At 43.5% G+C, this 10,917-nt stretch overlaps 1 protein-coding gene across 1 annotated transcript; it reads right to left on the reverse strand.

Annotated features, from left to right (window-relative positions):
* Positions 1-203: 203 nt before the first annotated feature.
* Positions 204-10,627, reverse strand: LOC104502783 (acyl-coenzyme A synthetase ACSM4, mitochondrial-like). Its single transcript, XM_010149550.1, has 13 exons — positions 10,427-10,627; positions 9,965-10,175; positions 8,539-8,746; positions 7,572-7,715; positions 6,576-6,732; positions 5,619-5,698; positions 4,524-4,647; positions 3,686-3,766; positions 3,438-3,539; positions 1,892-2,019; positions 1,666-1,765; positions 922-1,041; positions 204-290 (listed from the first exon to the last, which is right to left on the reverse strand). The coding sequence occupies exons 1-13, from the start codon at positions 10,625-10,627 to the stop codon at positions 204-206; spliced, it is 1,743 nt and encodes a 580-aa protein (XP_010147852.1).
* Between the last annotated feature and the right edge of the window lie 290 nt (positions 10,628-10,917).

Genomic DNA, 10,917 nt, shown 5'->3' on the forward strand with positions numbered 1-10,917 from the left:
TTCTCCTTTCTGAAAATGTGTAGGTTGATAGTAAAAGTGGTTCTAATAACACACATCCTGAAAGCATGGGAGTGTTATTTCCTTTATTCCTGTTATTTCCTATTTCTATATCTTCTCCTAGTGCGCTGGGTCATGACCACATGCCAAGTATGATGGGCTGGGTTGGATAATGGACATTTTCTCTCCTCAGTTTCCAGCTCATGTCATGCCCTTCCCCACTCTTTGTTCCTTAGAACCTTCCTCTGGATTTTCCCAGTAGCTGTCTTTGGCAGATCCTGAACAAACTCCACCTGAAAGACAGAAACGCTCACTTTTAGCCGAATACATTCTGATTAACCTCCCAGGTACAAGGAAAGACACACTTTCATTATGGCTGCCTTAAAAAGATGGGAAGCTGCACAGCTTGGGGCTGGGAAGGTGCACTTCCTTACTACACATCCTGGCCAGCTACACAGGCAGCATTTGCAGGGACAAGTGCCGCAATCCTGAAGAAATGCACGCTTCAGCTGTCAGGGCAGAGTTGCTGGTGTCTTTCCTGCTTGTAAGGGATGGATTCCAACCCCTCTGATGGCAGCAAGAATTTCCCCTTTGCTTTGGCTGAGAGTCTGAACAGAGCTCAAGGAAGGAACTGGTAAGAGCTGAACATCTTGCCCTTCTGCATCCGCTGTGAAAATGCTAGTACTTCACGAAAGGGAGACTGGACCCTGATAAAGGTAAGCGACATCCCCGTTCCCTCCCTGTGGGTCCTTTCTGGCCCACGCAGTGAGCCCAAGGCTGTAGCTACAGCAGACCCTGCCATTTCCTTGTAGGACGTACGGCCGGGGCGTGGGTCAGAACGCAGCTGAAAAGCACTCAGGGCAGGACAAGAAGCATTCAGTCGTTGGTGCAATTAGAAGGTCTGTCTTTTTGTGGCGTACTCACCTTCCTGGGATACTTGTAAGGTGCAGTCACCTTCTTGACATGTTGCTGAAGCTCACGAGTTAATGTTTCTGGGTCATGTGATACAAAGGTAGGAGCTAAAACAATGAAGGCTTTGACCACCTGTGCCACAAAAGTTAAGGGACTCCGTTAACTTCCAGACGTAGGAATTTCATTTCTTGCCAAAACCGAGTATGAGAATTCAGAAATGCAAAAACTGGAGTTTCTTCTTTCATTTCCCTTTTCCTTTGCTGTTTATTACAGAATGCAAGGGCATGAAGGACATGTTCTGCAGCACAGGATTTTTTGCTATCTTCCACCTTTTGTTTTACTTTATAGACTACTAAACTTTCAAGAAGTTGTAGAACAGAAAGACAGACAGCTGAAAAACCCTACCCCAGGCCTCAAAAGACACATTGCAAAGTTGAAAAATATGAAAAGAAAAATGAAATGCTCTGGATATTGTTGCCACCTTCTGCTTAGCAACAAAAAGAGAAATAACCTGAGTTCTGCTTCGTAGACAAAAAGATGCCACAATAAATCTGAAGAGCCAAACTTTTTTCCACATCAAACCCTGCAAACGGGGAAATAATCCTAAAATTCGAAGATCTGCCAAGGTACAGTTTTAAAATCTTTTTAAACTCATACTAGTTTCAAAAATCTGCAGCATACTTAATTCCAAGGAAGCCTAGTATATTCCAAGGAACAATATGTAGAATAAAGTGCATTCTTTCTGTATCTTTTTACCTCCCCTCGAACTGGATCAGGACTGCTGACAACAGCTGACTCTGAGACGGCAGGATGTTGCATTAATGCACTTTCAACTTCAAACGGGCCAATGCGATACCTAGAGAAAGGGCAGATGTGACAGCCGTAGCAAGGTAGCCATTCAATCGCTCTCTCCAGACTGAATCTGGTGAGAAAACAGCACCATTAACAGGCAAACGAGCATATCTAAAATCAACTGACTTACCCAGAAGAATTAATTATATCATCAGCTCTTCCAACAAACCAGATATATCCTTCTTCATCCATAATCCCCCTGTCCCCAGTGACATAAAAATTTCCCCGCACAGAGGCAGCGGTTTTCTCTGGATTATCCTGACAACAATAAAGATTTAATAAAATGTATCCAAGTGTTAGTGAAATGTAATGCATTTACTTTGCGATGGTGCTAAAAAGGATTAAGACAATTTTTTAAGGTGTTCTCGAAATGAGTATGTTCAGTACTGGTTTGCGTCTTCAATTAAAAAAACAGAGCCACATTAATTAGCAGTTTAGTGGTGGAAGCATGTGAGAGACGGAAAAGAGCATTTGTGTATATATGGATTCATGTTCTAGGGAAAACAAGAATGCTCTCTCAAAATGCCCACCCACGACAGAAATCCCTACAATGGATAACCCACTTGCTTCCAAGAAACGATTTGCCATTGCAGGGGGTTGTCACAATAACCACCTGCAACGGAGATTTCTTACCCCTGACCTTCAAGACCAAAACACAAACGAGGTGACCTACAGGAAAAAGGTCATTATCTGCATTATCTATCAGGTCTGGATTCCAAAGGAAACACACCTTGACAGCAGAGGATATAACGAAAGACCAGAGTAAGAGTACTGAAACAAAAGAAGTTTTTTATCACATCATGAGCAACTACTTTGTGCAAGTCATTGTCTGAGGATGCTACAAATATCCAAATACTATAGGGGCTTAGAAGAGGATTTAACACATAGATAGGTTCCCCAAAGCTTATTCAAGATGATAGCTCCAATGCAGTGGAGAGTATGTTTGCCTGGTTCCAGTGTGCCACAACTCGGCACCACCGCAGATGGAACACTGGCTTAGCCGACCTTGGACCTGATCCAGCAGGCCCGTTCTGCTGACACAGCTCTTTAAGCCTGTTCACCTTTCAGTGGGCAGAGCATTCCTATTCCAATGGTAACGTTAGGCCACGTGTGCCAGGGGATCGTCACTTGGGACTTGTGTGCTGTTGCTCTTGCGCACGTTGCCTGTGGGACAGGCAGCGGTACAAAGGGTTTCTCTGACACCGGAGACACGCACGTGCTGGAACGCTAACTTTTAGAGATTTGAAAGATCAACCTCTGGGTACCTGTGGTATGAGGGAGTAAGATACTTGTGCCCTCTGGAACGCCTGCCTGAGCTCTGGTGTATTGGAGTAGCCTTTATGGGCTTCCTTCATTAATCCTTACATAAGGATGGGAGTGGAATGGAAGGGAAAGGAGTGGTGTGCTGCACATGAAGCCCAAGGCAACTGCCAGGTACAGGTCTGGAACAAGGCACCCCCTGGTCCATGTTGCATCTTGAAGTTATACTCTGCCAGTCAGCCTGTTCCTGGAAGAGCAGAACCACGTCCTGATCAGGCTCAAAGCCCTCAAGCAACCTAGGTGAGACCTTGTGAAGACCCCAGATGGGATTCTGCTCCTTGGGTAAGTCAACAGAACTCTGCCCTGGATCTCTCCTGAACTTCTCAGCAGGCACAGGCAGACCAGCTCAGACTCACCAAGTACTCAGAGAACAGACAGAACGGTCGCGTCGGTTGAACTCGGACAGCAATGTCGCCTTCCTCTCCTACAGGCAGAATAGCCCCATGGTCATCTATGATCTGCAGAAAGGACATATTCTTGCTTTGATTAGCTCAGTGAAATGTCTGGTCTAGCACAGTGCAGGGCAGAGAAGGGAGACAGACGGCTTTCCCTTACTCTTGTACCCAGAACTGCAGCTGAGCTCAGATGTGACATGTCAACATACCTGCACATCATAAGGGGGAACAGCTTTTCCTAAAGAGCCAGGTTTAATTTCCATTCCTCTCATATTAGCACATATTGTCACCTGCACAATAGATATATATTTTTTAATTTGTGCAACATCTTGTAGACTTTATTATTCTTTGCATGAGGCATGATGCTTCCTCATTACTGTGTTGTGACAAGGGCTGGATCAGGACTGATGCACTGTGGTTTGCCAGCACATCAGAGAGGGGTTGAGAGGCATTTCAGGTCAGCCCTGTGGAATGAGGTTGTTTGTGCTGTCTGAGCCAGTGAGTTCTTCTGCAAACACTTGAATGGGAAGGACAGCAGATGTGAAATTATTACAGATCTTATTTCAATAGTGGGACAATTAATTTGGGACCAAATCAAGGGTAAGAGGAGAGAATGTCTGAAATCTGACTCTTAATAGCTTCATTACCATTCACTTACAGAGAGGTCTGGGATGTGAACGGATTTAATGTTTTTCATTAAAACCTCTGACAAGCCAAATTGATAGCCAGAGCAAATTCCCGCCCCCCCCCTCCCCCAGTTTTGCCCTTTAAGTGAAGATGATGAAGGGATATGCTGCAGATTATTTGATCTGAGGTACTCTGGCTGGGGGCAGGGGGAGGGGCTGAACTCTGTAGTCATAACATTTCCTACAAACATTAAAATACACAGCTAGTTGATTTTGCAGCTATATAATCATAATGATATACAGCCGCTTCTTTAAAAGTTCATCTAACCACTTCTCACCTTTTCCATTGATTTATCAAGCACATTGTGCCTGGCATTGCTGCTTTGGAAGGGGTATACTACAAGAATCAGTGCAAACGTACTGTTTCCGTCTGGCCATAACCTTCATAGATATCCAGCCCTGTCTGGATTTTCCACTTTGCCATCACTTCAGGATTGAGTGGTTCTCCTCCGGACACACAGTGTTTCAGCCTTGTGAACTTGTATCTTAAGAGGAATATCAAATTAAATCATTTTCTTAACTTTTGAAAAGAGCAATGAATGGCCTTAACTGAGCAGCCTCCCTCAACTTTCACAGTTAAGTACACCTAAAACTTCATGAGCTACTTCGGAAATGACAGTAATCATCCTCTTACACGGTCCTGGACTGGACTCAGATTGCTCGTGTTATCACCGAGGATAATGTGGTTTATCTCTGTGTCATTGCAAGTAGGGATTTTGCTGGAAAAAGAGTGAGCAGAGGTGATTTCTTGGAAGAGCTGACAAGAAAGGAGAATCTGAACCAGCACATCAGATCAGATGTTTGTGGAAAGCTGAGTTATGTGCAGACACCCGAGATCAAGTGAGACCCTGGGAATTTTCTAGAGCAAAAGGAAGGCTGGATAGGAATACAGAGACTGAGCTCTCTGTTACACCAGGGCTGGATGGAAGACCTATGCAAGAAGAATAAGTACCTTACAGAAGATGCGTAAACTCCTTACAAATCACACTGACTACTGCTCAGAAGCTCAGTATTTTACAGTGTAACAAACTGGTAGGAACAGTTGCCAAATAACTCTCGGCATGTGAAAGTCCTCTAACTGCTCATTTTATTCTCAGGTGCATGGTAAAAACTGCACTGTACTCCACTAGTTTCCTGACCCAGTGCTGCCTGAAACCTTGACTTAAATTGAACTGTGAACCATAAGTTCAGAGGGAGTAACAACTTAAAAAAATCTCACTTATTTCCTCTGTGGTGTCTTTTCAAAGACCCAGTCCTGAAGCCTGAGTGGCCTAGGGTGTGACTAGTTATTCTCGTATTTCAGAACACAGCTTTCTTTTCTGAGAGCAAATCTTGCTAATTACGTTTCCGTTAAGTGAAAAAAACCAAGCAACAGAAGGAACTCAGCAGCCAGAACTGTCACAGCATTATATGCTAGCCCCCCCTGCTACCCCTGCAGCAGACAGATGTGCAGTACCTGCTCAGATCGTGTTGGACCAGCATGCGGTAGGCAGTGGGAGCAGTGCAGAAGGCAGTGATGGGGTATCTTGAGAGAGTCTAGAAAAATACAGTTTTGTTGAAAACATAATGGTGGGTCTGACCGTGTAAATGTGCATATGATTAATACAACTTATGTGCTCAAATGCCTGCAAAACAAAAACCGTAAAAAGGCAACGTAGATTCACCGCAGAGAATGACCCGCAGAGAATGAATGAGTGATGATACCTCCCGTCTGTGGAGTGGCTGTAGCAGTCAGTCCCACGGCTGTGAAAACAGAGTACTTTCTGTCCAACAAAAATCACTCATGTAAATGAATAAATGAGAGCAGTACATCCAATTAAGACTGTTTTCTGCTTCTCAAGGTGGCTGTGTCCCTGGCTCAAGACTGAGTGACAATAGTGAACTAGACCAAAGTTTTTCCAATTTTATTCTTTGGAAAGTCTGGGTCACCTCTCTGCACAAGAGACCGATGTTGAAGAGAACAGGCTAGATGACCGGTTTTGTGAAACGGCAGAGAGGAGGAATTAATTTCAGTTCATTGAAAATTCAGGGTAACAGCACCCTGATTCACGTCTATGCTATAATCTGATTGCTGGGCCCATGCTCACCCTCAGCCCAAAGTAGCTGGAAGCCTGTACCTGAAGTAAGGTTTAGGCTAAGTATGGGATAAGACAGCAGGGACCCCGAGTTCCTTTTATCCTGCCTTTCACCAAATCTCCTCTACACTGCAGACATGTCACATGAACTAATCAGGAGGGAAAACACTTGTCCCTCAAGCTTACTGGGCACAAAAGGGTGGGATGGTTATCTGGGATGTGGGAAGTACTATGCCTGCTGCTACAGAGCAGTGGGTACCCATGCACTGGAGCCCAGCTTGTTTGCTTCATTTATGCAACATAGGAATAAAACTCACAGTACAAAATGTTATGCTTACCTCTGCAATAAGTGCTGGTTTAAACTGTGGCATATTGTGTACAAAGACACATGACCCACACATCCATGGGGCAAAAACACTGCTCCAAGCTGATTTTACCCAGCCAGTGTCAGAGGTATTCCACATGATATCTGAAGGAGTCAAGTTCATCCAGTATCTGATGATAAAGCAGAGAGGAAAAAAAGTGAGAGACTCAGGCACACCCTAAGTAAAGGTAAGGGCGGGAGGCTTCCATGAGAAGATGTGGTGTCAGCAAGTGGGGGTCTTTCCAAAGTGTGTAAGAGTTGAAGAGAATCTTTAACATTCTTTTATTTTCCTTCATTCCCTCCTGTTCAACATTTCCAGCATTTGCTTTTCTCCTGATCAGTGCAAAACATCCTTGGCTTGAGCTGCAGAATCTGGATCTAGGTCAAAACCCAAACAGACCACTTGGAGTGGGCTTTCCCCACCTTGTGGATTAGAGACACCAGCTAAATCATATCTTTCTTCCCCAATAACTTCTATGGACGCTATACCACCAACTTCCAACTCAGACTGCCTTGGGAAACATATCCTTTGATTTTCATGAAATTTCTCACTCCTTGGGAAGCATAAATAAAAGATATGCAATGGAAGCAAATCAGTACCAAGCCACAGATTCAAATCAAAATGTAACTTTCAGTGTATACTGCTGGGGTCTAAGGTTGCTTTAGAGGTTCCCAAGGAGGGTTTACATAACCCTAAAGCACTCGACTCCACCTGGTTTTGCTCTAAGGAGGCCATCCCTACTGCTGCTCTGCAGTCAGCCCTCTGAGCGACAGAACGCTGTGTGTCATGATCTCAACTGAGTCTTCAAGAAGCTTTTGATAATGAGGGTTTCACCGTGACAGGGGAAAGGTGAGGAAGAAACAGGATCCTACACTCATGAAATAAGTGGAGTTTTACGGAGTTTTTATGGTCACATTTTCAATGTAATTGTGATCATGTCAGGACACTGGGAGCAAGTACAAGGTATACCTGCCACTGGTTGCAAATCCGATGCCATAACTGCTGTGAGACTGCACCACCATTTTTGGAGAGCCCGTACTTCCACTAGTAAAATAGATCAGCATTGGGTCTTGGCTCCTTGTCCTGACACATTCATGGTCAGACGATGTCACCCTTCAGAAGAAACAGCATATGACAGTTACTACCTGCAGCTTTTCACAAAGGAAGCAGTATTTTTTTAAGGTTTAGGTGATAAACAGGAAAATGGCCCAAAACTACATGATTTCACTAAGTAAACAGTTGCATCAGATCCCACAGGTAAGAATTAGAGAGCATATTTTGCTAGTCACAAGTGTCCTCTGTATGCCATAGCTTTCAAGACGTGAGCACCTACAACATAGTCCAGTGACTCTGACTACAACCACTTGGCAAGGGCCCTCAAGGTGCTTGGGAACAGCAGGGAGACGCAAATCCAATTCTGCCTCAACACATGCCGTCTCCTATTCTGCAGTAAACGGGGGCCATATTCAGGCTATCATGCCAGGTGAGGTGGTCTTAGACATATTATACCATTTATTTTCGAGAGACTGATGAACAAGTCAAGGGAAGAAAAAATTGATGCCATGTTAGATGAGCACCCAGAGCTGGCGATGGGTATCTTCTCACTGAATTCAAGAGGCATTAGGCCAGGCTCTAAAAAACAAGCAGAAAATCACTGCAAGATTAGTATTCTGTGTGCTTGTCTTGTGATCACAGTAGAAGAGCGTTTTTAAAAGGCAGGCTGCTGAGTAAGAAGCTGAAAGACCTGAACACAGCTCCCAAAAAGTGTGTTGGAGGGATTTGTATTTAATGCAGTGATTAGAGCGAGTTGGCAGAGGGACGCAAAAATGTAACTTATTTGTATTTTGGAAATTAATCCCAAAACTCAGCAATGTCACCTGACTGACAGAGCTTCCTTCACCTCACAAGGATGATGGTAAAACAGCTGGATACTCACACAAGAAGTTCTTTAAGGTTCAGCCACCCATCTCTACTCCCTTTGGATACAATTAGTTTGCTTTTCAGAAACTGGCAGTCAGGCACGACAGATTCCACCGCAGGTGCCAGCGTATCATTGGTAATGATGCACTTGGCCTTCGAAGCCTGGAGCCGGTATAAGATGTCTTTTGCTGTTAATTGGGGTGTTCCTGGAATAAAGACCATTCCTGGAAAAAAAGCAACAAGTAATTTAGAAAATTGACGATTTCTCTTTATTATGTTCACAGGACATGACCTCAGCCATAGGAAAGCTGAGCTACTTGCCAAGAACTTACTCTTTGAGAAACAGGAGTCAAGCATAACTCATGTTTGAAGCCAGAGCTTAGTTGAATGTGTGGACTAGGAATGACCTGGGGCCGACTGGCTCTGAAAGACCTCCAAACCCTGCAAGGCTGATGTCGAGTTTTGTGTCATCCATATTAAAGTAAGATCTAGACTTTTAAGGGGGTAGCTTACATACATTACTCAGTCAATATATCCCTCAAGCTTGAATTCATTTTGTAACGTGAACAAACCTAAGTTTGGATACTGAGTACAATGTGACTGAAATCACATTTTTGGGGCAGGGGGTGGGGTGGTGGATACCAATTTAGTGCATTTCTATATCTCCTTTTCCCAAGAATTTCAACAGACTTGACCTACAGATTGATTTCAGTCGTCTTCTCCCTTCAGAGGTTTCTAACAGATTTTACAGCTGGGAAACTGAGGCACTGAGATAATGCAATGATATTCCCATGTCACAGTCCAGAAAATCTTGGTTACAACAGAACTGGATTCCCTGAGCCTTAGCACCATTTACAACCTGCAAGAATCACAGAGCTTAGAAGTGTGATCAAAATCCTTGATCATATGTCCGTTGATGCTGAATTGTTCCATCATGGATGTTGAGCTGTCTAAAAATGCTAAGGGTCAAATTCTTCCTAAGAATTTGCAAAACTGTAACAGCAGAGCAAAAAAAAAAAGTCATATTGAATTACGTATTATTGTATATTGCATCTTAGGCATGATGTATGTTGTACTGACTGTATTATGGTATTGAACCACTGCAGCCATACAGCTTGCTGTCCACACTGATAGTGCATCTGGTCAGCTCTGGCTTTGGATGTAACCATCCAACCTTCCCTGGCCTTGCATGGAGCTGCTCAACCTTCACTGGCTTCAGCGGAGGATGCTGTTTTACTGTACCATGGCTGTTTAGCACTAGTACGGTGTCGCTTTGGTTCCTGCGTGAGTACTGTCAATTCTCCTTCTACCCGAAAGCTGAGTTGTACAGGGAGCAGCAGCATATTCCTGTTTACATTCTTCTTTCCAAATTATTTTAGCATACATTTTGTCTCTTCTATCTCTTTTCTTTCTGCATCCAAGAGATCAGTAAGGTTACTCACCTGTTCGCATACAGGCTACATTCAGTTGCCACCACTCAGGAACACGAGGCAGCACTGCTATAACTCTGTCTCCTCTCTGCAAACCACATGCCTCAGAAAGTATATTAGCTGCTTTCCTAGAGAGAAGTCCCAGCTCTTCAAAGCTCCACTTCACCTCCTCCCCCTCATCATTTACCCACCAAAAAGCTGGATTTGCTGGTCGTCTTCCAGCCTAAAACACAACAGAAGATATTAAAATAAGAAGACAATCCTTAAAAGGTTTAATTTCAACCTAAAATCATTCCAGACTAAGCAAATCATCCCTGGCAACCAGTCTCTTAAAGTGATACCTGTATTTCCGACAAAGAAAATAAAATAGTGCATTCTACTCTGCAATTAATATTATCCAGTGTTCATCAGGAAAATTGATTTGTATCATCTGAGAGTTTTTCCAATGTCTAGGAAGTAAAAGAAAACCACTACCTTTTCCAGTTGCGACCACTCGTCTAAGACATCACTTGCAAAGTTGAAATACTCTGGCAGTTCCTTTTTACACCGGTTTATAGAGTCATAATACGAAATAATCTGAGATGTAAGAAGCCTGTTGCATCCGTGGAATAGTCTGCAAGGTGACCTCAGAACCCGCGAACACTGAGGAATCCGTGATTTAACAAATGTCCTCATGGTGAATGATGATTTCATTAGACAATGGGGAAAAAATCAGATGCACACCTACAGGAATCAGTCATCTGAAATGAAAGAAAATACATTTAAAACCAGCCAGGTATTGGATGCTCTCTTGTTTGTGATGTTGGATAATTTAAAGCAAACCAGCTTGAATAAGCAGATCGTTTGTGTGCCTCCCCATTTTTCCCTGTTATTCTATATAATTCTTAAAGTAAGTTTTCCTCCTTTTCTGGCAAAGAGATTGTGCACTTTTTTCATTATAATCTTTGCCCTCTACTTTGTCAGCT

The sequence above is a fragment of the Eurypyga helias genome, unplaced genomic scaffold (assembly GCF_000690775.1).
Source record: "Eurypyga helias isolate BGI_N326 unplaced genomic scaffold, ASM69077v1 Scaffold41533, whole genome shotgun sequence".
In the NCBI taxonomy this organism is placed as follows: Eukaryota; Metazoa; Chordata; class Aves; order Eurypygiformes; family Eurypygidae; genus Eurypyga; species Eurypyga helias.

Excerpts from the sequence above, each read along its gene's own strand:
- LOC104502783 (XM_010149550.1), bottom strand. The coding sequence starts at position 10,627 with ATGAGGACATTTGTTAAATCACGGATTCCTCAGTGTTCGCGGGTTCTG. Across the intron at positions 7,716-8,538 it reads AACCTTAAAGAACTTCTTGT|GGTGACATCGTCTGACCATG; the intron begins GTGAGTATCCAG and ends TTTCTTCTGAAG. Across the intron at positions 291-921 it reads CTTACAAGTATCCCAGGAAG|GTGGAGTTTGTTCAGGATCT; the intron begins GTGAGTACGCCA and ends TCTGTCTTTCAG.